The following is a 25887-nucleotide window of genomic DNA, read 5'->3' as shown; positions in this document are numbered from 1 at the left end:
CGTGTACATGGAACGTCGCCATGGTGGACGTGGACGACGCGGTGTCAACCCCAGCCATGCCACACAGTGCACATGACGCATACACAGACACGTACCCTCACCGATACGTGAACTCACCGAAAGGATATGGAGGGACAGCACGCACAGGCAGACACAGACGAGCGGCAACGATACGTCCACGTAAAAGCAACGAGAGAAGATAAGGGGAGAGTGAAGGGAGCACCATTGCTGAACGCTCAGCATGACAAGCCGCCGAGGAAGCGACGGTCGCCATGACTACAAACCGAAGGTAATTACCCGAGAAGGGCAACGCAGCACTGCGGGTGGGGTGGGGTGGGGTGGAGGGGGGAGTGGGAGGAGGGGTTGAAGAGCGAGCAACACTCAGCGCGCGAGGTCGGCTACAGTGGATGCGACGAATTCACGCACTGCAGCTGCAGTGTGTACTCGGGAGGGGAGGGGAGAAGGGAGGATGGCGGGTGGCGGGTGGGGTGGTTGCTGTGCGTGTTGTACCTCTGGCTCCTGGTTTCCAGCCCTCTCGCGTAGACAAGGGACTGCATCTTCGTATCGCACCTCGTTGCTGTCTTCTGTCGCTCTGCTCCTCCGACGACGGCGGCCCCCGCCCCCCTCCCACCCGAAAAAGGCACCTGCCCATCATTCCGTCATCAGTCCGTTCGTATCTCGTATACACCGCTCTGCGTGACGTACCGCACCCAGGGCGTTGCCACGTAGTTCGACTTCTCCGACACCTTCACGTAGCGCACCTGGAAGCCGGAGGCGGCGAAGTAGGGGATGACAAACCGCACCTTCACCGGCATCTTCGACAGGTCCTTTATATCGCTACTCCGGATGCTGGGCAGGTGGAACTCCGCGCTGCACGAGCAGTGCCGGTTGCCGGCGATCTTGCCGAGGTTCCAGACAAGCGCATTCACCTGCGGCGCGTACTGCAGGTGACCTGTCTGACTGTTCGACTGAGGGTGATCGGCGTCGGAGGGGATCGGGATGTACACCTCCATCTCGTTCGCCGTGAGGCTCGTGCGGTACTTAGTCTGCAGCGTGCACAGCACCTTCACTCGTGTGGTGCCGTGGTGCGTGAAGGTGCAGCTCACCTTCACCGGCTGCTGAATGCGGTCGTTGAGCCTGTAGGAGAGCAGCGTGAACTCGCCGTCCGGCGGCACAAACGAGATGACGCGCTCGCTTTCAAACTGGTTCAGCTTCACGCACTGGTGGAAGGTGATGTCCTCCATCTCTACGGTGTTGCCGCTGCGGCCGGTTCGGTCGAAAAGGATCTTGTCATTGACGCCGACGGTGCAGGTGGGCATGCCGGAAAGACGGCTCTGCATCTTGACAGTGCCAACAATCTCGCTCGAGAGCGTCTCGCCGGCTTGGTTCGCGAGCATGTCGACCTGCTCGATCACGTCCAGAAACACTTGGTTGTTCGAGTACTTGTAGTTGCGCGGCAGGCGCCACGGCGTCGACCCGGCGGCCCCCGTCACGGCCGCCGGCAGCTCGCTCTGCGCGAGCGTCGTCTTGTTGCCCATGATCCTGGTGAGAAACGTGCTCTGCAGTATGTACTCCCGCAGCGCTTTCTCCTCCGTGAACTGCGGGAAGCCGAAGTCGCACATCTCATCGAGCAGCTCGTAAATGATGACGAAGTTGCCCCGCACCGTTTCCTGCGTCACTGTCTTGAAATAGGCCTTGAAGACGGACACGCACCGGTGCAGGAAGGCGACCTGCTGCAGGGAGCATGCGTTGATGTTGCTCACCATGAGTAAATATACGTCGTTCTCACGCACGAAGGTGTAGATGTGGCCCTGCTCCTCGAAGACGGGGGTGATGCGGGCCTCTTCTTCGTCAATGACGCGCTGCTGAAAGATGCTCGGGACGTCTTGCGAGATATCGCCGCGGTAGCTCCGGTAGATGAGGGGACTCCCTTTCGAGTCTAAGATGTACAGCACCGACGCCATCGCACCTGCGGACGTACAGGGGCACGTGCCAGTGTGTGTGTGTGTGTGTGTGTGTGTGTGTGTGTGTGTGTGCTAAAGGGGCCGGGAGCTGAAAATATTCGTCGAGGCGGAGATGGGGAAGAGAAAGGAAAAATAGAGAGGCACGCCACGTGGCTCTGGTGCACGGTGGTGATGAAGGAGATGTGGTGTGGTGTGATGATGGTGTGGTGGTGGTGGTGGTGGGGATCAGGGCAAATCGGCAGAGAGCCGAGAGATGAACACGAAGATACGCGAATGGGCAGTGCACTCATGAAAGGGGGTGGCAGGTTAACCCCCTCCTCCGCCTCCTCTCTCGCTTCCCACATGCATATGCCCATATGCATGTATGGCACATGGCAGACAAGGGGGTGTGTGGCCGTCAAAATTTTATCTTGACCTCGATGCACACACATCCAGCGTCGTCGTGATCACATCGCATGACGAAGCCGGCACCCGTTTCCCTCGCACCTCCCGACGCGCGAGGGCACCAGTGGTGCGATGAGCTGAGCCACTTTGTGTGCGTCCCTTCCGTGTGTCCTCGCTATGTATGCGTGTCGTGCATCACTAAGCAGCATCTGCTCCCGTTGTCGAGACGACATCGGCACCCATAGAGCCCCTCCCCTTCCCCCACACGCACACACACACACACACAGGGGTGTCGGAGGTCCACGTCAGTGAAACAACAGCTGCGGTAAGAAGGCGAGGCAGAAACCAACGCGGGGCGGGGGAGGAGGGAGATGGAGGGCACAGCATTCACCGTCAACGCCGCCGGTAAGGCTTCTCACTCACGCATCCATGTCGAGCTCCTGGCCATCATACGCCAGTTCCATGGAGCGAACCTGGTTCACGAATGCAAGCTTCTTCTCCCTGTCAGCATCCATGACGACGGGAACCGACGACGCCGGCACGTCGACCTCGAGTTCATCTCGGTATCGCCCCTTGAGCTCGGCCAGCTCTCGCGCAAGTGCCTTGTTTGTGCGGTGGTGCTCGAGGCTGCAGAACATGCCAACGAAGTACGTGCGCCGTGGCGCGAGTGCCACGACGAGAGGGATAGCTTCATCTGCGCAGTAGTGCGACGCCGACGGTGCCCCGTGCTCGGCGAGCAGGTCCAGTACGAGGACATCGATCTTCACGAGGTCTTGCAGGAACGCCATCGAGGTCGCCGGGATGTGGCTCACGTCTGAGATGTACACGACGCAGCTCCCCTCCCGCTGCTGCGGCCCCTGCTGCGGTGCTTGCTGGCTCTTGAAGGCGGTGCCACGGCCGAACACCCACGCCATGGAGATGTAGCCCTTTCCGTGCTCCACTGGGAAGGAGTAGAAGGGCAGATCACTCGCCGCGTCGGTGTCATGGACGCCTCGTGGGGTTGATGCTGCAGGGCTCAGAGGCCCGAAGGGTACGTGCATGCGCTGCGGCTTCTTGTCATCCATGTAGAAGATATCCATCACCGTCGACAGCGCCTCAGCGGAGGAGGAAGACCTGGCGATCGTGTCGGCCGTTGCGGCAAGCGCGCTATGATACGCCATCCCCGTTGTCGGGGCCGCGCCAACGTGGAAGCTCCGCGTGACAAGCTCCGGTGAGACCATTGCGATCTGGTCCAGGGTCGGCGCAGTGACGAACGTCGGGACTCGCCGAAGGGTGCGGGGAATGACGGCAGGGGCGAGGGTTCTGGCTGCGCTCGACGACGACGACGTTGATGCCGACTGCGTATAGCGCGCGGCTGCTTCGGCCTGCATGCCACACAACTCTTCCACGCAGTGCATGGCGTCTGCATGCCCGTGCGTGATGAGGAGTGCATCCACGTACTGCACCCGCATAGGTGCCAGCACGCGCATGTAGGCACTACGGAATGTTTTACCACAATCAATCAGCACGTGATGCCACTCCACACCCGACTTGCCATCTGAGAAAGGCAGGGAGATGAGCAGCGATACGTTATTGCGGCGGTTCGGGCCACTTGGGTTCGCGATGGCGTCGCGGCACGCGCAGTCGGTCGTGAGATGGCCGATAACCGGAATCGCACTCGACACGCCGGTTCCAACGAAGGTAAGTCGCATGCGCCTCAGCGCCGTCATCGTTTCACCACGCGTGTGTGTGTGTGTGGAGGGGGGAAGATGGGGGTGAGCACTGGAATGGGCGAGATGCTATGTCAGGCATCCTCTCACTCTCACCTCCTTGAGCGCTCTCCTTCAATAGTAGTGGCGCCGCTAACGCGTTTCCTTGCTGATGCTGAGAGTGCGTTGGTGGGATGATGGGGTGTGCGGGCCGAGGGCTGGGACGGAGGGTTGAAGAACCGTGGTCTCGGGAGGGGTGGTGGACGGGGAGGGGTAGGGGGTGGCGTGTATGGCCGTCACGTCGGCAAAAGGGGAGGAGAGGGGGTCGGGGCTTCACGCACACCGGGCTCTGCCAGGGAGTAGGACACGCACGTCGGCGTGCAGGGGGTTGCATCAGCCCAGGGTGCGAGGATCCGTGGAGGCAAGCTAGGGGGAGGGTCCCCGCACAGCAAGGCAGAGCACTCTCGACGCTCCCCCCTACACACACACACACACACAGATGCTCTCTCTCTGTATGTCTGGCTGAAAGTGACATGGAAAGAAAATTGCATGCCGGATGATATACACATATACGCTGCAGCTGGAGAGTACATGGGAGGCGGGCACGGGCGTGGGCGGGCGGGCGGGGAGAGAAGTCCATGTGCGTGCAGAGAGGTGTGGTGCTCCCCGTTCCTCCTCTCTTCCCGTCACTGCGGCAGTAACACCTGCATGCCATCATAGCTAAGCTCAACACACTGCACCTCGCCTGCCCGCAGACGACCGGCGGCGACGTGACTGTCCAAGGCTTTCTGAAGCTCCCCCGTCCACTTGGAGTGCTCCAGCGCACAGTGCATGCCAACACCAAAGACGTGTCGAGGCTTCAGGGCCACTACCAGAGCCATCATGCCATCCTCGCAGTAGTGGACGGGACTCACGCGCCCACTTGGGGAGAGGCAGTCCACGAAGAGGACATCGATCTTCACGAGGTCTTGCAGGAACGCCATCGAGGTCGCCGGGATGTGGCTCACGTCTGAGATGTACACGACGCAGCTCCCCTCCCGCTGCTGCGGCCCCTGCTGCGGTGCTTGCTGGCTCTTGAAGGCGGTGCCACGGCCGAACACCCACGCCATGGAGATGTAGCCCTTTCCGTGCTCCACTGGGAAGGAGTAGAAGGGCAGATCACTCGCCGCGTCGGTGCCGCCCGCCGTCGCCGCGGTGGCGGTGATGGGGAGATGCATTCTCAGTGGCCGCTCTTCATCCATGCAGAAGAGGTCTAGCGCTGTGCTGCGGCGGATGCCAATATTGTGCCAGCCGCCCTCCTTGTGCACCATGCCGTTAGTCACCGCCTGTGCTTCGCGTTGCTGCAGGCGCTCGGCAAGCTGAGCAGCGTGCTCCGATGGCGTCGACATTGCGTGCCCGCTCTTCACGCTGTTTCGAACAATGTAGTCGACCGACTTTTCCAGCGTCTTCAGCGTGCTGGGGGAGAGGTAGGTGGGCACAAAACTGTCGACCACCCAGTCCCCAGTGGAGACCATGTGCATCGCTTGCAGATCACGAAGGTCGTCGAGCCCGGCCACCGCGTCCGCATGCCCGTGCGTCAGCAGCAGCGTGTCCACGGTGCGGATGTTGCACCGGATCATTACCTTGAAGTACGCGTCACGGAACGTCTTGCCGCAGTCAACGAGAATGTGTGCAACAGGCTTTGTGCCAATGTAGTTACTGGCGCGCTCCGCTGCGAAGCATGAGTGTGACGGGCGGAGCGCAGTTGTCGATACAGCACCGGCAGCGTCACCGCCGCTATCATTTCCGCCATTATTCTCGGAATTCCTTGTGTCTGCCGTCGGCGTCGTCGTCGACTCCGTTCGCGTCACTGGCAAGTCAGGAAGGTCGCGGCGGGGAAGCGTGATGAGGAGGCTGATGTTGTTGCGACAGTTGGGCCCGCTTGGGTCAGCGACGGCGTGCTCGCATGCGCAGCCGAGTCCCAGGTGCCCAATGACCGGTACACCAGTAGAGACGCCGGAGCCGACCACGGTCAGGATCATGCACCCTGGCGGCGGTGCCTGCACCGGCTGGCTGGCAATGTGATAATGCCGAATGGCGAAGGAAGAGTTCATGCCGATGTACCGTCGGATGCTCCTCGCATCAGCGAGACGGTGGGACATCCGAGAAGGGGAAGGGGAGGGGGGAGAGTGGCCGGAGAAAAGTGGAGCGTGGGTAGTGTGAAGACAGCCGCTGCCGTGCCCGGGAGATCGTTACGGCAGGGGGCGCAGCAGGAGAACAACCTCGCGCTCTCGGCGGCCTCGGCGAGATAGACGGAGGCGTAACCTTGACCCTACTGTTAGATGGCGCTGACAACAGGAAAGTCGGCGATGCGTCTCCGTGTACGCCAGCCCGTCTCTCTGCTGCCCATTTTGCGTCGTGCACCGCGGTGGCCGAAGCACGCTTATACACCGCTGAGAGGACAACGGAGACCACTACACGGTCATGGCCGGACACGTGCACGTACACACACACACACACACACATATGCCTGCCTGCATGCATGCATGCATGCATATGTCTGAACAGCCGAATAAACGAGATGCGAGACGTAGGTGACATGATGGAGAAGAGCACGCGTAAGAACAACAAGCAAGCAAGCATGCAGGCAAGCCCCCTTACCTGCACGTGCCGACGCCGGTCGCGTGCACAGGTGACGCCAACGATGAGGTTCTACAGGACTGCAGCGCGGTACGACGGCACGCCGCCACTTATGCGTCTTGCCACTTACTTTGTTGTGTTCATTTTCATATCGATGCGGCGTGCGCCATGGGGAGGCACCAACCGAAGGGAAAATGATGTGTGCATGTGTATGTGTGTGGGGTAGATGAGTGGGGGAACGCGGCGCTGCCGCCTGCTATGGACACAACGCCCCCCATTTCGCTTCGCCCCAGCATTGCTTTACTGTACGGCCGTGACCGCCCATCACAGTTGCCGTTGTCCTGTTCCACAAGATGTAAGTATTTTGCCGGCGTGCTTACCCCCCTTCTTTTTCATTGTCGCATCCAACTCGACGTTGCCAGCGCGGGGCTGAGGCGCACACGCACTCACACCAACGCCGACTAAGACGTTTGCCGTCCACCCGACATGGCCGCCATGGCGCTCTACTCAGATGCCGACCACGCGGCTACACACACACCCCGCTCGTACCACGCATGGACGCCGGCATCGCTGTCACCGCTGGCGATGCCACTATTCGGGGCCTTGGGCAGCTCCAGCACCTCCAACAGTGCCTCACGGTTCTCCGTTGTGTAGAAGGGAAGGAGGATGCTCTGCTGCTGCTCCGTCTGCCGTTCGAGGCGCGCTGTCAATGCCGTTGTCGTGGCGATGCTGTCGGTGCTCCTTACCCACCTCCAGCGCAGCACGACGGCGGAAGAGAGCGCGGGAGCAGCACCACCGCTGACCGTGGCGCTGCTCAGCGTGCACTTGCCAGCAACACCTACCTGTGCCGAGTGCAGTGTAAGCCCGGTGAAGACCATCTCATTCTCCCGCCGCGGCGCAAGGCTGGCTGCCGCGGTTGCGGGCGCAGCAGGGATACCCGTGGTCGACAAGGCGGAGGATGCCGTGCGGAGCGCCCCTCCTGCGCTGACAGCGGTGGCTGCGGCCACCTCAACCTGCGGCACCAGCTGCTCTAGAGGCACCTGCTCCGCCCGCGCACAGTGCTGCTTGAAGGCGGTCAAGAACGCGCCAGGAGAGAAGAGTGCGCCGAGACGCACCGGCGTCTTCGCCAGCTGCCCGCCGTGCGCGGCCGTTGCCAGCTCAAGAAGATGTTCGACACGCTGTTGCACGTCGGCGATCCAGAGACCGACGAACAGGGAATGGGCAGCCGAGCCATGAACTCCACGTAGGTGCGCGGCCCACACGTCTGGGACATGGTCTTTCATAAGCTCCTCCACGAGGCTGCGGTGCACGGAGCTTGGCGTCCGCTCCTCCATCACCACCTCGCGTAGCTCGCGCACGCACGTGAGAAGGTGCCGCACGAGCTCCACCGCAGCCACCACCTCTCGCTGCATCGCAAGCACAAGCGGCGCCGCCACACCACCGGGATGACTGGCCCCGCTGAGGTTCACTCTCCCTTCATTAGCTGCACTGACGTCGGCGGCGCTGGCACGCTCAACAGTCTCCTGCTCATGCAGCGCGACGGCTTGTAGGACAAAGGGGTGCTTCTCCAGTTTTCTCAGCGCATCGCGCAGGATGGGGTACCAGGCAGCGCAGTAGGACTGCACCTTGGCTGCCCACCGTGTAGCCCGGAGCGCGTCGCTCTTGAGCGACGTGGAACCCGTGCCGCCTGCCGCGGCCCGTGCGTCGCTGTCGATGTCGGTGAATGTGAGCTCGTCATCCAGGGTACTCTGCACGAGGGACAGGCGTTCCACCACTTCGATGGCGCTGCGCGCGCGCGTCATGCGGTCCGCGCCGATCGGCAGCGCCAACCATGCCGGATGGCTGCTGCCGCCGGGAAGCGCGTGAATCCACTGAAGCAGCTCCGCGCGCGAGCGTCCGCGAATGGGTGGCGGTGGCGCGCCGGCAGCCGCCGCCTCAGAGACGAACTGAGCGGCGTCTTGCAGCATCTCTGGACGAAGCACCCGGCGGCAGAAGACGTTGAGGAGGTGCTGGTCGAAGATGTTGCTCACTTTGCCGCCGTAGACGGTAGTTGCGACGATGGTGTGCAGGGCGTCCCAGGAGACCTTTAGTGTGCCGGCATTGCTGCTCGACGCTGTCGCTGCTGCTGCTGCTGCTGGTGCGGCCGAGCTCCATGCCTGCACCGCTTGTACGACACGCTGATACTCCACCTCCGTGTACTCGTACGCCTCGCTCCAGCCGAGGGGCTTGTAGAGGATGCGTTCGGCGATGACGGAGTGCAGCCATGCTGCGGCCAGGTAGAGGCGCTGAAGGGAGGTGTTGCTGCTCGCGGCGGCGGCCCCAGCGCTTGGAACGACCGAGGATGCCCCGGTGCCGTCGAGGGCTGCCGCCCCGACCGCGGGATACTCACCGTAGGTTTGCAGGAGAGATGACTGCATGCCTGGCGGAGCCTCGTAGACCACGACCACGGAGGCCTCTATGAGATTGATGGGGAGCACCTTAGATGAGGCCTCTGCCGCTGTGGCTGTCGTGGAGGACTTTGCCGCGCTTCTGTCCAGCTCAGCCGTGAGAAACAGACGGAACTCCTTGTGCAGCTGACCCTCGCTCCGCTGGAAGTGCAGCTGCTTCTCGAGCTTGTCCATGTAGCCGCGCGCCAAGTGAACGTTCTTCAGCAACACCCAGCCCCCCAACTTCGTCGCCTCCGCCAGGTAGGCGTCCGCGTTCACAATGCTCTCCATGCTGCCCATCGCCACGATGTTGAGAGTCGTGTCCGTGCGCTGAGCCAGCTCCTCCACGCGCAGGGCGGGATCGAACATGGTGTCGGTCACCATCAGCAGCGGCGTCGCGGCGGAGAGCTCAGCCATGATGCCGTCGGCGAGATCGTTCGTCTGTGGCGCGAAGAAATCGTCCGTGAAGAGGGCGGCAGCACTGTCAGCGCCAGCCGCGGCGGCTGTGCCCATTTCCTTTGGTGAGAAGTACGACGCCAAGAGCTGGCGCACCGCCTCGATGAAGGCGTCACGGCGCGTGTTGAGCAGTACGAGAGCCAGCAATAAAAGCCGGCGCACGCGACTGGCGCCGGGAGGAAAGCACTCCGATGGCAGGGCGGACTCGCTGGTGGCTACTGGCGTGGCAGACGTGAGCACCGCTTCCCACGCCGGCGCCCGCGTCGTCAGCGTCTCGCGAACCTCGTTGAAGGCGGGCTTCGCGAGCAGGAAGGCGAGAGCTTGGCAGCTTTGCAGCCCCAAGGCTGGGCAGGCCTGCCGCACCACCGGGGGAAGACTCGTCGCCGTCGTCGCTGCTGTTATGGGGCTGCTGGCACCACCACCTTCGAAGGAGTCGGTCGTCACCGTGCGGGATACCGCTGCCGATGGGAGGCCGGCGCCGGCGCCTGCAGCCCCAGCACCGCTACCCGCGGCACGCAGGCACGACAGGACCCACTCCCACTCCTCCGGCATCACAGCGGAGCCGCCGATGCTGCTGGTGGGGAGCGCCATCACGGACGCCGCCGCTGGCGCGGCAGACGCCGACTTGGCGCCCGTCGCGCTCATCGCACTCCTTAGCTGCGCCAGACGCAACGCCCACACGAGATGGTCCTCGTGAAACATGCCCCGTACCACGCGTCGGTGCAGCAGAACAAAGACCCCGTAGGTGAGCTGCTGCAGACGAAGCCCTCCATCCGCTGCTGGCGTGCTTGTCGCCGGCAGCGCCTGCAGCGCGTCGTCCAAAACGCGCAGAACGAAGCGAACGTCGTAGCAGTAATACGGGCTGAGCGCCTCGAAGCGCTGCAGCGCAAAGTGCGCCTGTGCGACCACCGTTGCGATGGGGCGGTACATGTCCTCCACGCCCCGAATCTCACGCATCGAGTTCTCGCTGTCGGCGATGTCGCCTGCGATGCAGGTGGCCTCCTCCTTCAACTCCGTCAGGCTCTCGATGAGGGCGTTGTTGTCCAGCAGGCTGCCCTCCGCTTCGGCGATGCGGGTGAGCAGCTTCTCCTCCAACACGCGTAGCCGAAGCTGATATTCGCCCTGGGCCTTGAGGAGCTTCGAGCGCTTCGCATCCACATCGGGGCGCTCGTGGAGAAGGGTGTAATGCAAGCACTGCGACTGCAGTGAGGATAGTGTGACGGTGAAGTTCACCATGCACACCTGCCCAGCCAGGTCTGGTGGCGGCTGGAAGTTCGGGTTACGTGTGTGCAGGAAGAGATGGAACGACGGCGCCAGGTCCACCTCGTGCGGGCCGATGCGGGTGATGTGACGTGTGCCGTGGCAGCGTACCTCGCCATTCAACAGCGGCGCCACGGCGGGGTCGAGGTGCTCGGCGTCCTCCATAAGGATCGGGTAGCCGAACCGCACCGCCATCTCGAGCTGCTTCACATAGCCCGGCCGGCTGAACGAGGTCTTCGTGATCTTCTGGGCTCCATAGTAGCGGAGTACAAAGTGCGCAGCCAGGTCGGTCGGGTCGATGAGCAATACGTACCGCTGGGAGCGGTGCATGATGACGGCGTTGTCGATGTTCAGGCGGTCCTTGGGCAGCCCAGCCTCCTCCCATGCCAACTGCTGCGTGGCGGGAGAGAGGTACTCCGTCACGCTTAGGTCCTTGCGGACGGGGATGGTGGCGCGTTGCAGACACGCCATCCAGCGTGGCATCAAGACACGCTCGCGCGTGTGCTCGTCGTAGAAGCCGGTGTATGCGAGGAAGACAGCGGACACGACACAGTCGCCCAGCGTTGTGCGTGCCTCCGAGTCAAAGCTGTGCACCTCTTCCTCCCACCGGTCGCGCTCGTCCAGCAGCTGCCGCAGGATCGTCTGCGCACGGTTGCACTTGGCTGAGACGGCGGTAATGCGCTGCTTCAGCTCTGCTATTTGGGCAGTGGCGTTCTGGTACTCGCCCATGAGCTGTTGCAAGGAGTTCTCCTTCTGACGCACCTCCTCCTGCGCCACCTCCAAACCTTTCAGTTTCACGTCACGTGCTTTGATCAGCTTCTCGATCTTCGACCGCACCGGCGCCACACGCTGGTAAATGGCGGAGTACTTCACCTGAAAGAACACCCACTGCATGAGCGGCCCGGCCGCCTTCGAGGCACGGTACGCCGCCTCGACGGTGAACTTGCTGTCCCGCATCATACCCCGCACGCGCTCGCGGGCCGGCTCGGTGATGTCGTCAGGGCGGAAGTTGCGCACGCTGGCCAAAAAGTCGTCGCGGCGGATGCAGTTCTTCAGCGAATCCCAGTCCTCACAGTTCCTCTCACCCATCAGCGCTCCAACAGCCTCGAGCGTGCGCTTCACCATCGGCGGCGGCGTCGCGTATGCGCGGATCTCGCGCAGGTACTCCGGCTTTACCCTGCTGAGCGCCGCATCAGCCTCCCGCAGCGCCGGCTCCGCCTCCGCGAGTTCGATGGACAGGCGCAGCGCGTCCTCAGAGATCTGCGCATGTTCATCTTGTAGCTGACGCTCTAAGTCTTGCGCTGCTGCCTTCTCACGCTTCGCGACGTCGGTCTCGCTGACGATGCGTTCTAGCATCGCCTGCGCTCGTCGGCTGCTCGCCTCGATCTCAGCCTCGTTGTCCTGCAGCGTTGCCCGCTGCGCCGCCACCTCCTGCGCCGTCAACTCGAGCTTCTTCAGGCCGCTGCGCAGGTGCACCAGTGCATCACTGGAGACCCTCTGCTTTTCCTGGAAGATGGTCGCAAAGTGCGAAACGCAGTCCGTAAAGTGACGTGGCGTGACGAAGGTGCCCTGATTGGCGTGTCGCACGCGCAGAGCTTGGTTGATGTGCTGTGTGGCGACGTGAATGGCGCACAGGCTCTCCACGACCGCCTCCTTCACCTCCACCTCGGTTGCGAAGACGCCGTGGCAGGCGGGCAGCAGCGCGAGATGGCGAATCCGCTCGTGGCACACCTGGTGCAGCGTCGTTGTGTCCCAGTCGCCGAACCAGTCGATGGTGCATCGGTTCACCAGCGCCGGACTCGCCACCGTGCGCGACGTGAGCTCACCTGAGGAGGGGTTGATTGTGAGCACAACGTGCAGGTTCTCGCGCACGTTCGTCAGGAACCAATGGTACAGCTCCGCTTCGTTGTGCACGTCGACCAAGTCGTCCGCCGCCGCGCTCGCCGCGACGCCGACGCCAGTCACCACAGAGGCGCGCCGGCTACCGGTGACGCTGCCACCGTTGTCGTTGCTGTCCAGACCCTTGCAGCCGCCTCCTCGGAGTGCTGGCGAGTCCCTGTCGCGGCCTGCCTCGCCACCATCACCGGCGCTTCCGCCTGCCCTTCCTGCCGCACCAGCGCCGGCACCGGCACCACGTGATGTGGCATAGTAGCTCTGGCTCGCCAGGACTGCATCGCGAACGTCCTGCATGAGTTTCGACCACTCGTCGCCATCGAAAAGGCCGGGCACTTCACCCGAGGCCAGCAGGGCGTTCATGTACTCGAGAAAGCTCGGCTGCAGGATGTCAGATTCATCGAATAGGAAGCAGATGCGCTCCCGCTTGCACCCGGCGCGGCGCAGCACCCCGCGGAGGTCGTGTTCGAAGTCGTCCAAGTCGTACCCGCGGTGCAACATCAGCGCAAAGATCGAGAAGCCGCGCATCCACGCCACCAGCTTCGTCAAGGCCGTCTTCCCGACACCAGAGGAGCCGGCGATGAGCAGGTGGCCCAGGGGCTGGCGCAGGACGCGGTCGATGCGCACGACGTGGTCGATCATCGCGTCGTAGATGACCAAGTTACCCAGCGACTCCTCCTCGTTGAACGCTGTGAGCTTCTTCTGCACGTACGCCCGCAGCTCCTCGCGTGGGCTGTCCGTGTAGCTGCGCGAGAGCAGCGTGGAGTAGAGCAGCGGCTGATGGAACGCGTGATCGTCGACGTCGGTGAAAAACTCGCGAAACGCCTTCACCATGGCCGTGTCGGTCCATGCCCGCTCCTCGGCCGTGACGAGGCGGTCGGCGAACACGCGCAGCCCTTCATGCACGGCGAGGCGCACAAGCTGGCTGACACTGAGCCGGCGCCGCGCCGCGTCGTCCCAGGTGAGGATGCCCTCGTACAGCGCCCTCGACCAGCGCGACAGCTCGCGGGGCGAATAGAGATAGTGAGGCTGCTGTATCGGCGTGAACTTGGCTTGCGAGACGCGGTACATCTTCACCATCGCCTGCGCCAAGCGGGTGGCAACTTGGCCGCTGAGGCGTTCGTTCCACGCCAGAATGGCGCGACAGTAGGTTTCGTAGATCGTCTTGAGCGACTCTGGAGATGGAAAGTCGACGAGGAGCACCGGCGCCCAACGCAGGAAGCGTGCGCTGAGCGGCACACGGCCAGGGTCGGTTGGCGGGTTGCAGGCACCGACGACCTGCACGCCCTCGACAGTGATCCAGGTGTTGTCACGCGCGCGGTAAAAGCCATTGCGCTCGATGAGCTGCCGCAGCAGCTGCACGACGACCTGCGTGCCGTAGCGGTCCAGCGCCGGCAGGTTCACCTCATCGCAGAAGAGGAGGAGCTGCTTGCCGGATGTCGGCGCCATCACGAGGCCGCGCGCGGTATCCTGCACACGGCAGTGCTGCTCCAGCGCCTTCATAATCGTCTTCACCGTCGTGCCGCTCGAGAAGTTCAGGAACACCACCTCGTACTCGGGCAGGCTGCTCAGCACCGCAGTGATTGACATGGTCTTGCCAGAGCCCGGCGGCCCGCACAGAATGGCGGAGCGACCGGCGCCGAGCCACGCGCTCAGCACGTCCTCGTGCCGGCACGTGTCCACAGTGGTTATGACGGTGTCGTTCGCACCGACCTGCTCCGCCAGGAGCGAAATCTCCTTGACACGGTTGCGGATCAGCCGCCACTCGCCCGTGCGGTAGCACACCTCTACCTCCACCATCGACTGTGCAACGCCGTCGACCGTCGGCCGCAGCCCTAGCTGCTGCGCCAGCTTCATGCGGTTCTCCAGGCTCATGGCGGAGGCCAAACCCCAGAAGATCGCGTAGGAGAGCATCTGCATCGCGATCTTCTTCACGACGGCGTCGCTGAAGACGCCACCGTTGTTTTGCTGTTCAGTTTCGAAGGTGCGCCATACGCCCTGGACCAGAAACGCGACCATGCTCTGGATGCGCTGTAGGTCGCTTGGCATCATCACGCACACGTCGCGGAACGCCGCCGACTTCATCAGCTGCAGCCCGCGCACCACGGCGCCGTCCTTCTCGAAGGCCGCCGCCCACGAGTTGACCATGAGCTCCTGGATGCGCTCCGCATCAGGGTGGCTGCGGCGGAGCGTGCTGGCGCCACCGCCGCTGGTGCTCATGAACATGGTGTGGTTCCCATAACCCGCCGTGCCGCAGAGGGTGTCGCCCATGTCGAGGTCGGCGGAGTTGTCTTTCTGCGGGGTCGCGTCTTTGCACGGGTGACTGCTGCGCCTCGGCGTCGCAAAGGCGGTGATGCCCTCGTCGCCGGAGCTGGTGCGGCCATGATGCCGCGGCAGACTGCCAGCCATCCCTTCCTCCACGCTGGCCCTGGTGCTCGACAGGACGAACTCGTGGTACACCTTGCCGTATTCACCAGTCACAAGGCATTCCGCGTAGAATGGGCTCTGCGCCCCGGTGACGCCGATCATGTGGTCGGTGCCCCAGTGTAGGTGGCGACCACGCGCGTCGACGATCGGGTGTTCCTGCAGCTGGTGATACGCGTGCGCCAGCACCCCTGAGAGCGGCACCACGCCCTCGCTGAACCACAGCATGCCGCAGCGCGACACGGTGGCTGGCGTCGCGTACAGCAGGTCTTGCACTTCGAAGATGATGTGCACAGAGCGCGGCAGCGGAAGCCGCTCACCGTTGGGCAGCGTAAGCAGCCGGTTGTCATCCAGCACAGAGTTGAGGTTTTCCACCCACTCTGGGTCCACGTCGCCATCGAAGATGATCCAGTGCTCCTTCCGCGCCTCCGAGTCTTGGGCCCCCAGTGCACTGGCGTCGCCGTCACGAGTGGCGTTCCGCTTCTGCGAAGCGCGCGTTTTGTTGTCGACGGCCACCGACGGCGCTGCCACGACTTGGTGGTCAGTGTCGTCGTTCCCCGCCAGCGCCAAGTCATCTGGAATCTGCTGCTGTTCCTCTGCGTCGATGATCTTGCGCAGGATACTTGTAAAGACGCCATCGCGCCACTCGCGCGTCGTCACGTCGAGGGTGCCGAAGAGTTCGCCCTTGCTAAGGACTTTCGGGGAGATGACGTATGCGTGCATCTGCAGCGCCCGCTCGAGGCGCACCATGGCCGCCATCAGCACCTTCCACGCCGTCGTCTTACCTGTGCCGCTGGGGCCCACAATCATGACACCGTGTCGCGCCATCTTTGTGTGGTAAAGCTGCAGCACCTTCTCCATCCACCCTGCAGCAGGGGAGAGGCCGCTTTCCGCGCACACGCACTCCACAGCCTCGCGCAGCTCGTCCATCGGCAGCGCCGGCAGGGAGCAGTCAGGGAAGAAGTCGTGCAGCAGTGGGTAGAACAACGCCGCGTCCTGCGCGACCAGCTTGGGGGCAACGGTCGCGATGATGCTCTCCAGCAGTAGTGTTCGCTCCGTTTCCTGCACCGCGTCCGCACCCGCGCCGCCAGCAGCGTTGTGACAGCTGCGGTTTCCGCGCGACGCCACCGCCACCTGCCGCTTGCGGTCACCTGCGGCAACAAGGACGGACTTTAAAGCACGCAGGCCGAAGTCGTAGTGCGCCTGCCGTGTGAACTGGTCCTCGCACAGCCGGAAGAGCGGGACAACCTTTTGTGAGAGCGCCTCGGCCGTGGTGAAGCCCTGTGCGAACAACAACACCTCTGCAATGGTCTCGCGGTCAGGGATGGTCATTGTTACGGTGCGGAAGAGCTGCTTCAGGTTGCCTGGCAGCTTCGAGCGACCGGCGTAGCCGGGATTCATGGTGATGAAGATGGCCACGTTCGAGTGCAGCGGGATGACACGGTGGTTCAGCTGCACCTCCCGCTGCTGCGCACGCAGAGACTGCTGAATGACTTGGATCTGCAGCGACAGCGCGGAGAGGATGCGTTCCTCGAGGCGATTGAACTCGTCGAAGCAGCCCCACGCACCGACCTGGCACAAGCCGAGGAAGATTCGGCTAACGGCTTGGTAGTCGAAGGTGTCATCACAGTTGAAAACGAGGACGTGGCGGCCGAGCTGCATGCCGAGCGCTTTCACCGTCTCCGTCTTGCCTGTGCCGGCCGGGCCGACCGGCGAGCCGCCGAGGCGGGTGTGCAGCGCTTGCATGAGGGTCAGATAGCACTTGTCTGTGAGCGGGGTCTGCACCAGGCGCTCATACGCGCCGATGTACTCGAAGCCGTGAAGCACGGACGCATCCGCCATGCGGCACTCCAGCGTCTCGGCTGACCGGTACTCACTGAGCACGAATCCACTCACGTTCGTGCTGCGGGCGAGGCCGGTGTTGCTCAGGTTACTCATGCTCTTGCCGCTGTGCTGCTGCTGGTGGTGTGTGGGGACCACGTACAGGCGCAGAACGCTGAGCCAGCTGAAGTCGTCGCGCGACGCCACCTTGCGAGCAGCTAGGGTGCGAGAGACGTCGCGCTGGTACACGGCTATAGTGATCAGCTGCTCGCACTGGCGGCGCGAGCTCGGAGCAACGGCGTTCCTCAGCACGTTGCCAGCCAAGCGAGCCAGCAGGTCGTCCATGCTAGTTGTCACCACCGACAGGTTTGACGACGGGGCCCGAGACGTGCGCCGGGCATCCGCGGCACCGGCACCAGGACCGCCGCCGTGCGCACCAGTCAAGAGACTCTCCTGCTCCCGCGTCCACAAGAGCTGTAGCGCCAGACACACCACCTGCGTTGGCTTCTGCCGCATCCAATCCATCGACCACAGCAAGGCGTACGGCGACGCATCTTTCGTGCTGACAAGCTCGTTGTACGCGCGCAGCGTGGCTTCACGGAGGGTGTAGACCATGCCCTGCTCCGCCTCACCGAGCCACTCGTGGATCGGCCGCTGCCCGTACGAGATGGGACCCGGCTGGAAAGACACCTCCTCGCCCTCGGCACTTGAGAAGCCGCGCAGCCGCGTCGTGGCATCTTTTACGTTTCCGTCCAGCTGCAGCGATGCCAAGGCGGTGAACATCTTCTTCAGGTGCTTGTTGAGGAAGAGTGGGTTCTTGCTGTTGCCCATGATTTCGAGCAGGTCGTCGTCGCCGGCGAAGAAGAAGCGAGGGAAGCGGCTGCGCTGTGTGTCGAGGTAGCTCGTCAGCGCTCGCTGCACGGCCGCCAGCTGTGAGAGGAGTCGCTCCAGCGTCGCCTTCAGCTTCTCATCTTCGAGGAAGAAGGACACATGTAGCTCTGGCAGGTTGCCGGAGGACCGGGGGCGGGGAAGGATGTGCAGCAGTTCGCGACTGGTACGGTCGAACTTGACGGTGTCATGCGGCAGCTGCACGCGGACCTCCGCGTTTTCAGACAGGATGCCGTCAAGGTAGACCCAGCGCTTCTGCACCTCGAGGAGGACCTCCAGCACCTGCCGCAGCCGATCCAGTCTTGCCTCTGCGTCGTTGGTCATGGAGACTAGCTGTGGGAAGACAAAGTACGGGCTCGCGCGCATGCCGCCGAAGGTGCTCAGGTCCTCGGTAAGCCGCTCGAACACCTCGTCCCAGCCGCGTATTAGCGCGACTTGCTTCTTGTAGACCACCACGCTGAACTCGAACATGCTCCAGTAGTTGCTGATGTTGTGCAGCTGCACCTCGATGCGACGCTCGCCTTGAGCCATCTCAATCACTTCGCTGTAAGCGGCTGCGTTGGCGCCCGGGTCACTTTCCCAGATGTTCGCCACTGTGAGGCTCGTGAGCACCCACGGCGCGCGCAGCTTGTGCTGGAGCGCCGTCCAGTGCCGCATAGAGCGCTCTAGCGGCGACATAGCGTCGGAGCGGAGATCCTGCATGAGGCGGTTGTAGCTCAGCACGCGACGCAGCTTCTGCTTGAGGTTTTGGTAAAGCTGGTAGCCTTGCATCGTCTCCTGGTACGCATCTGTTACCTCATCCATTTGCTGCAGGCGCTCATGTAGGCGGCGCGGCACCATCTCGAAGAACGGCGTCGCGCCGAGCTCGTTGAGCTCCACGTAGGCGGAGGCGACGTGGCCCCACACATCCTTCACACGCGCCACGTCAGCCAGCAGCTTCTGCAAGGAGGCAAAGACATGCGGCGACTCCCCGAGCGCCTCCTGGATCGCCGCCACCTGCTTCGCCTCCGCACTGAAGGCAACGGCCTCGTCGTAGATATCGGAAACCATCTGCCTCGCCAACACAGGGGCCTCCTTGGAGACGGCAATGGTGTCCACGTTGTGGAAGCGCCCATCCACCTCCGCAACCTTGACCTCGAGGGCGTTGGCTGCCGATTTCGCCTCCTCGATCAGGAAGGGCCGGCGCACCTGGACCGCCTTCAGCTTGCGGTCGACAAGCTCCGCCAGTGACGTGTACTCCTCGCGCAGCGCCGTGGCGTACATCCAGTTTTCCGGGAACACGTGGCCGAGCTTCTGCAGACTCACCTCGCCGTTGTCCATGAGCGTGATGTCGCCGTCCAGCTTCTGCAGCTCGCTCTTGAGTCGCGGTGCCTCCGATAGAAAGGCGGCTGCGTCCTTCGCGTTGCTGATCACGTCGAGCGCGTCAATCTTCGTCCGCTCCTGAGTGATGACGCTGAAGGCCCGCTCCTGCTCCCCCTGCAGCAGGTCTTTAAACTTCGCATGGGCGTACTGGCGGACCTGGTCCAGCTTTCGGCCCAGTTCAATCTGTGCCTCCTGCGCGAGGATCACAATACCGCCGAGAAGCTTGTTCGGCTGCGTGTAGTCCATGATGCGTGACGTCACTGTGTGCATGAGGCGTAGGGCGTGGCTCCAGCGGCGCAGGTCGCGCCCAAAGCGCTGCTGCATGAGCGCCACATCCATGCTCAGAAACTGCTGCCCATAACGCCACTCGTTCTCTGTGTCGATGGCGTCCTGCACACACTGTTCAATCGCGTGCAGCGGCTCTGCCAGCGCAGATGACGGCAGTCGGAGAAGCAGGTATTGATAGCCATCGTCCGGTGTGCGGCCACCGGCGACGTTGTGGGCGTTGTTGCCGGCTCCACCGATGCCTGCATTGACGCCAGCGCCGTTAGCGCCGCTGTTGCCATGCGTCCCCGCCGCTGCCGGAGGCACAGAGTTTCCACGATGACTAGGCGCCAGACTGATGCAGCCCGCCGTGTTCGTCATGTCAGAGCCGAGTGCGGCCGAGACACCGACGACGTCCGCCTGCGTCTCCTCCTCCTTGTACAGCCGCGGCAGTACGTCGATCCAGCTGAAGAAGCGGTTAAGCTCGCCGATCCAGTGCTGACGCCACGCGCCGTAGCAGGACTCGAGGCGGACCTCCTTGTACACCACCCGCATGCGAACCCGCAACGGCGTCAGCCGAAACACGTCCGTCTCCGCACCCTTCTCGAGAAAGCGCACGTCGCCGCGCATGGACAGGAAGTCTTCGGTCCACGAATGCATCAGATACTTCATCTGCGTAAGCAGCGCCTGCTCCAGCAGTGGCTGGATTTGCCGTGTCCACAGATGCGTGTGCACACAGCGCAGGGCGAGGGTGTCGACGATGCGGCGAAGTGCCTTGACTCGCTGCAGGATCGCCTCTGGGTGAAAGGCGCGTACGAGGAAGGCGCGAATCTTGCGGTACACCAGCTCCGTCTTGCATCGCAGCTGCTGCACCGTCGTCGTAAAGGCCTGCATCGTGTCGGACAGCTGCTGCACGTAGCTCAGCAGCCCCTCGTCGCTCCAGCGCAGCGCGATACCCTTCTGGAAAAGCCGATTTACCTCCTGGTACTCATCGGTCGCCAGCAGAACCAGATTAGTGTCCTCGCCCTTGACGGTGACGTAGTAGACGTGAATGAGCTCCACTAGCGTGTGCGCCAGGCGTGATCGCAACTCGTTCCCACGCAGAGCGTCCCGCAGGAAGGCGAGACCAGAGGCGACGGCGGCGCACCGTCCACACGGCGATAGCGTAGTGCCCGCGGCACTGTTACTGCTCCGGTTCGTCGCTGCCGGATCTCCAGAGCCGGCACTGAGCAGGGTGGAGGTGAGGTGTGCAGACTCCAGATAACGCAGATCCTCAGCGATGGTTGGAAAGCTCCACGGGAAGGCAACCTCCATCATCCAGTTCGCCGCCGACGTCGCCGCCGCCGCCGGTGCCAAGGACTCGTTGTCACCGTTGCCGACAGGCACCAAGAACGAGTTCCGACGCACCGACGGCGACGCGCTGCGGCCTTGCGCGCGCTGCAGCGCTAACGAGGACGGACTGAAGCTGCTGGCACGCGGCATGCTTCCGGCGCCACCGGTGTTGAAGTAGTTTGTGTTGGCCGTGAAGCCGCCCGTCATCGTGCCGGCCCCACCAGAGGGCTGCAGACGCATCACGGCGGAGTCTGCTTCATTGGTGACTGCGCCGCCTGTTGTGTTGTGCGGCGCGCTGAAGGGCCCGCAGTTGACGGCCCAAAGCACTGGACCCGACAGCAGCAGTGTCTGCTGATCTAGGCCGCTGCCGCCGATCAGTCGATCAACCTCCTCGAACCAGCTCGCCATGTGGCTCTCGATCCGCTGCTGGATAATATCCCGCGAGCTGCGGATGTCACGGACGCGTGCGGTGGCCTTATACAGTCGCGGCGCACCACCGATCAGCATGCGATCCCGCGCAACGGCAAGGGCGCCTGGATCTCGGGTGGCCACGAGGTCCTGCGCGACACGGAGGTGTTCATCCTGCTCCCACTCACCTGCTTCCTCCGTGTAGTGCAGACTCAAGCACGCCAGCGCCACTGCGCAGCCGTGCACCTCGGAGTCAAGCTGCAGCTCATCACAAGCAAGCAGGTTGAGTGGGACGCCGATGAACTCGGCAAGGCTGGCGTTCAGGCGCCAGTAGTGCTCGACGTTCCGTAGGTGCAAGAGCTGATGCCATCCATGTTCGCTAACGTAGTCAAAGCGCATCATAGACTTCGTGAGCGCCTCCGCCAGTCGCTGCTCCCACATGATCTGCGCCACCAACGCCGACACCGAGAAGCGCGCCATGTTGTAGCTGACCTCTTGCTTCGTCAGGGGTACGTTGACGTAGCAGTCTTGGATGTAGCTCACATAGGCGCTGAGCTTTTCCGCAACGGCGTCCTGGTAGCTGTGCACGACCCGCTGCACCCGCTCGAGAGGCAGCATCTTAAAGCTTTGAAAGGTGCGGAAGAGGCGCAGACCGTGATTGTCAGCGTGGTTTGCGCTCGCCTGCGGCCCCCTCATAGCCGCGCCTGCACAGGCCATCCCCCCCGCCCCCGCGCCACCCATGCCGCTGCGACCGTCGTTATGTGCGTGTTGCTGGTTACTCAGCAGCTGGCTCACCACCAGGGCGATCTGCTCATCGCACTGGCTGCGCTTGTGTTGGTACTCTTGCACGGCTGCACTGAAGCGCTGGACGGCTGCGGGGCTGGTTCGCCACAGGTAATTGTTCCAGCGCTTGTACCCGCGATGTGGGCTGCCCGAGGACGCCGCGGATTCGCCGGCGCTGCCCTTGCTTGACCGCTGCAGGTCTTCTGCATCGTCAGCCCACCCGCACACGGCACTCACACACTCGTTGAAGGCGTCCTGCATCACCAGCGCGTACTCCTCACCTGGCTGCTGCTGCTGCGCAGCTGCCGCTCCCATTGGCGTCATTGTGTCACGCTTGGCCTTGGCAAACTGCAGGCGCATCTTGGTAGAGAAGACGACGCCGAGCTGCCGCATGAGGAGGAGGTGCTCTTCGATCAGGTCCCGTACGGCGACGCAGCGCGCGAGCAGCGCTTCCACACGCGGGTGCTCTACGTGCTCGCGAGGGTTGCGCACCGCGCGGATCTGGTGCCGTAGCTGAGTGCTGTGCTCCACATAGCGGGACTGCAGCGTGCGCAGCGAGTGTATGGCGATGCGCAGTGTCTGGAGGGGCACGAACGGGTCAGCATGGACTGCTGCAGCTACGTCTGCGCTGTGCTGAGTCCCATTCGCGTCACCGGCCGCTGCGACTGTGGCGGCGTCGGGGTCTTCGTCGAGGCGAAGCACCTGCTGCGTCTCCATCACGCTGACCCATCGCGACGAGATCTGCCACACGAGCGACGTGAGTAGGCTCAGCTGCAGTCGCGCCGCAAATCGTGTCGGCTGCGTCGCCGCTACGATGATCTCGTCCGCCACGTCGTTAAGCTCTTTCATGTCCTGCACATTGGCAAGCCGCTTCTCCGGGATCGTGCTGAGGAAGGCGATGTACTCCTGCGCCAGCTTCAAGTAGCCAACGTACTCGCCGACGTAGTCCGTTTCTACCCGCTGGGCAAGGAGTCGGTGCACAAGCCGCCACTCACGCCCACGCAGTTGCTTCAGGACGTCCTCCATCCACGCGTGCACGCATCGCCAGTACAGGATGCGCTCCTGCACAACCCGCACGCTGTCGTCGCCGTCGTCGCCGTCATACCCGATGCCGGCAGCTGCGCCTGGCAAAGGCGTCGCGGAGACGTTGGGTTGCGGCTGAACACTCGACAAACCACTTGGCAGGCCCGTCGAGCCCACCGCTGGGGCACCAATGGCTTTGCTGTTGGTGCTCTGCAGTTCCTTCGCCAGCTCCTCCTCTTCCAGCTTCCCGGACAGAAGCGGCTCCATCGAGAGGGCCTCTTTGCACCGGTTGCGCACCTGCAGCACACGGCGGATGAAGCTGGGGTCCGTGGCCACCTCGCCAAGCCGGTCGATAAGCTGCGGCACATCAAGCAGAGGGTTCGCGTCGCACAACTGCAGGAGGTCCTCGTGCACGTAGCGGGTGACGTCGATTTCCGGCAGCACGTTGTGCATCGACCGGATGCTGGAGAGCAGATCCTGCACGTGCGTGCGCAACGCGGACTGAGTCTTGTGAGAGCGTAGCATGGGGTCGTAGATATTGCGCAAGATGGACTGCAGGGCATCAAGGGGGCGCTGGAGGTCCACGGACTGGATGTATAGGTCCCGCACAGAGAGCGTGCGAGCACCACCACCGCCAGCTGTGGCGCCTCCGGCGCCGTAAAGGTCGCGTCGCTCGAGAAGGATGCAACTCAGGGCCTTCGCTTTATGTCGTGCGCCCGGGACGCTGTCGTCACCCGCACCACTTCCTGTGCTGCGGCGGGCACCGGTGCCATCGCGCGCAGTCGCACCGAGGCTCACCGCTTCCTCCGTCGTGGCGTCCTCCATGCAGGAGACACTTCGGAAGAAGGTCGTCGGGTCCGCTGTTGCGATGATCTGCGACCCGTCAGCGGCCGCACGGTTGTCTGCGATCTCGCAGACCGCGATGAGCGGAACGTGCACACCGAGGAGAGCCCTTTTCGAAACGACGCCCGTTTCGCCATCGTCACCGCGGTCGTCCGCTCCGATGCTCCGTCGCTGCACGGCGGCCGGGTGAATCACACCCTCCGGCGACACAGGAGGCGAGGCAAAGCTCATGGCATCGGCACTTTGCGCAATGGCTGCGCGGACCCTCTCTACGGTGCCATGCTGTGTGAGCAACACAATGAACTGCACGACATCGTCATCAAAGGGGAACATCGTGGGCAATGGGCAACTCCGAGGGCGAGGCAGGGGGACACGTTCACGGCCACAACGAGAAGAAAAGCTCCACGTCGCCGTCGGTGCCGGGTCGACTCAAGGGTGTGCGTGTGTGCTTGACCTCGTTCTCTATATTACTCCCCTGCCCTGCACGCTACGTATCCTACGCGGTGTGCGTAGTGTGTGTGTGTGTGTGTGCGCCTTCCCTACTCCTAAGAATAAGGGGGTGGTGGTGGTGGTGGTGGTGGTGGGAGGGGGATGATGTGGATCAATCAACAGCGCCAGACACCGACAAGAGCACAGATAACACCCATCACAAAGCGTGCCAGAAAGCAGCTACACAATGCTATAAAACAAGTCGAACTCGCGCCAGCACACGCCCCGTGGCGCCGAGGGCGCGTGTGGCGATGAACTCTGGGGAGGAGGCTAACGCCGACACGACGGAGATGAGGCCCACACCAAGATCGACGAGGCAGGCAGGCAGGCAGGCAGGCAGGCAGGCAGGGAAGGAAAATCACACAAAAAAAATGGTGGGCACCAACACGCGCGCCAATACGAAGAAAATGCGCTGGAGTGAGAGGTAAACGCCCACACACCCACACACACGCGAAGGCGTTGACTGCTCCCCTCGCACACTGTAGAGTCCACCTACGGTAGCTTGTGTGGTGCGCGAGCGTCTGATAGAGTGAGGGTGGGCGGCAGAAGAAGCGCTGCCAACGACAGGGAGAGGGGAGGGGGGGGGAAGGAACGGAAACACGTTGCTAAGAGCAACGCACGAGACACCACTGCGCCGGAGGGGAGGGGAGGGGGTAGGCCGAGTAGATGGTGAGGCGTGCGCACGCAAACGTGTGCAGGCGCCTTGAGAAGTAGTGGACGTGCCGTGGTGTGTCCTGATCCGAGATACGTGGTCGGACTTGCTCGCAGCAGTCGCGGTCTTCGTTCCCTGTTTCGCTTGTCTTTCGTCGTTGTTGGTCCGGTGCGAGCGGTGTGCTCAACGTCGAACGGTGCAACGGTCAATCAGTGGATAGAGATACAGGAGTACGCTTGGGTACGTGTGCCGGTGTGGCGAGCCCGCGTCAGGGTGCGGCTTGAAGTGTGTGTGTGTGTGGGAGGCAGTCCCACCAGTGCACGAGCGTAGCGACTGCGGCAGTTATGGCGCGTGCGTAGTGTGCGCGCGGTCGTCGATGGCCAGGCGAAAACGCGAGCGAACAGCCGAGGCAACGCGTGAAAGGTGGGCGGAGGACAGGGAAATGTGCAAGACAAGGGATAGGAGGTGATGGAGGCCACGTGTTGATGTGCGCGAGAACGCCTCGCACTCGGGCACCGACGGACACACACACACACACACACACGTGCATGGAGAGCGAGCGAGAGAGCCGACAGCGCGCATTTTTCTTTCGGGAGAGGAGAGGGTGGGGAGCGTACATCAATGCATGCGACGAAAGATAAGCACACACACACACACACGCACACCCACAGAGGCCCCGCGGAGGAGGCCGGAAGCGAGAGCAGGGAAGAGCGGCCCACACAGCGCATGCATGACGACGAGCCGCGGAGGCGTTGATAGAAGCCTCGGCCCCTCGTCTTTTCAAACGACCTGAAGACGGAGAAGGTGCTTGCGGGTGACCAAGCAAGATTTGGACACCTGAGCTCTGCCACAGACGCACACTGCACACGCACGCGCTGTGATATCGCGGCTTCAAACCTCTGCTCTCC

General features: G+C 63.0%; 4 protein-coding genes across 4 annotated transcripts; all 4 read right to left on the bottom strand.

The window, feature by feature from the left end:
- Positions 1 to 662: 662 nt before the first annotated feature.
- LMXM_22_1140 (putative Mu-adaptin 1) lies at positions 663 to 1964 on the bottom strand (the record flags this gene model as incomplete). Its single annotated transcript, XM_003875519.1, has 1 exon — positions 663 to 1964. One exon carries the CDS (start codon positions 1962 to 1964, stop codon positions 663 to 665), a length of 1302 nt encoding a protein of 433 aa, XP_003875568.1.
- An 803-nt stretch (positions 1965 to 2767) lies between these two features.
- On the bottom strand, positions 2768 to 4057 carry LMXM_22_1130 (conserved hypothetical protein; the record flags this gene model as incomplete). Its single annotated transcript, XM_003875518.1, has 1 exon — positions 2768 to 4057. One exon carries the CDS (start codon positions 4055 to 4057, stop codon positions 2768 to 2770), a length of 1290 nt encoding a protein of 429 aa, XP_003875567.1.
- Positions 4058 to 4722: 665 nt separating this feature from the next.
- On the bottom strand, positions 4723 to 6129 carry LMXM_22_1120 (conserved hypothetical protein; the record flags this gene model as incomplete). The annotated part of the gene is made up of 1 exon (XM_003875517.1): positions 4723 to 6129. The coding sequence occupies one exon, from the start codon at positions 6127 to 6129 to the stop codon at positions 4723 to 4725; it is 1407 nt and encodes a 468-aa protein (XP_003875566.1).
- Positions 6130 to 7158: 1029 nt separating this feature from the next.
- On the bottom strand, positions 7159 to 24171 carry LMXM_22_1110 (putative dynein heavy chain, cytosolic; the record flags this gene model as incomplete). Its single annotated transcript, XM_003875516.1, has 1 exon — positions 7159 to 24171. One exon carries the CDS (start codon positions 24169 to 24171, stop codon positions 7159 to 7161), a length of 17013 nt encoding a protein of 5670 aa, XP_003875565.1.
- Positions 24172 to 25887: the final 1716 nt, after the last annotated feature.

The sequence above is a fragment of the Leishmania mexicana genome, chromosome 22 (assembly GCF_000234665.1).
Source record: "Leishmania mexicana MHOM/GT/2001/U1103 complete genome, chromosome 22".
Taxonomy (NCBI): domain Eukaryota; phylum Euglenozoa; class Kinetoplastea; order Trypanosomatida; family Trypanosomatidae; genus Leishmania; species Leishmania mexicana.
This window is presented reverse-complemented; position numbering and strand designations above follow the sequence as displayed.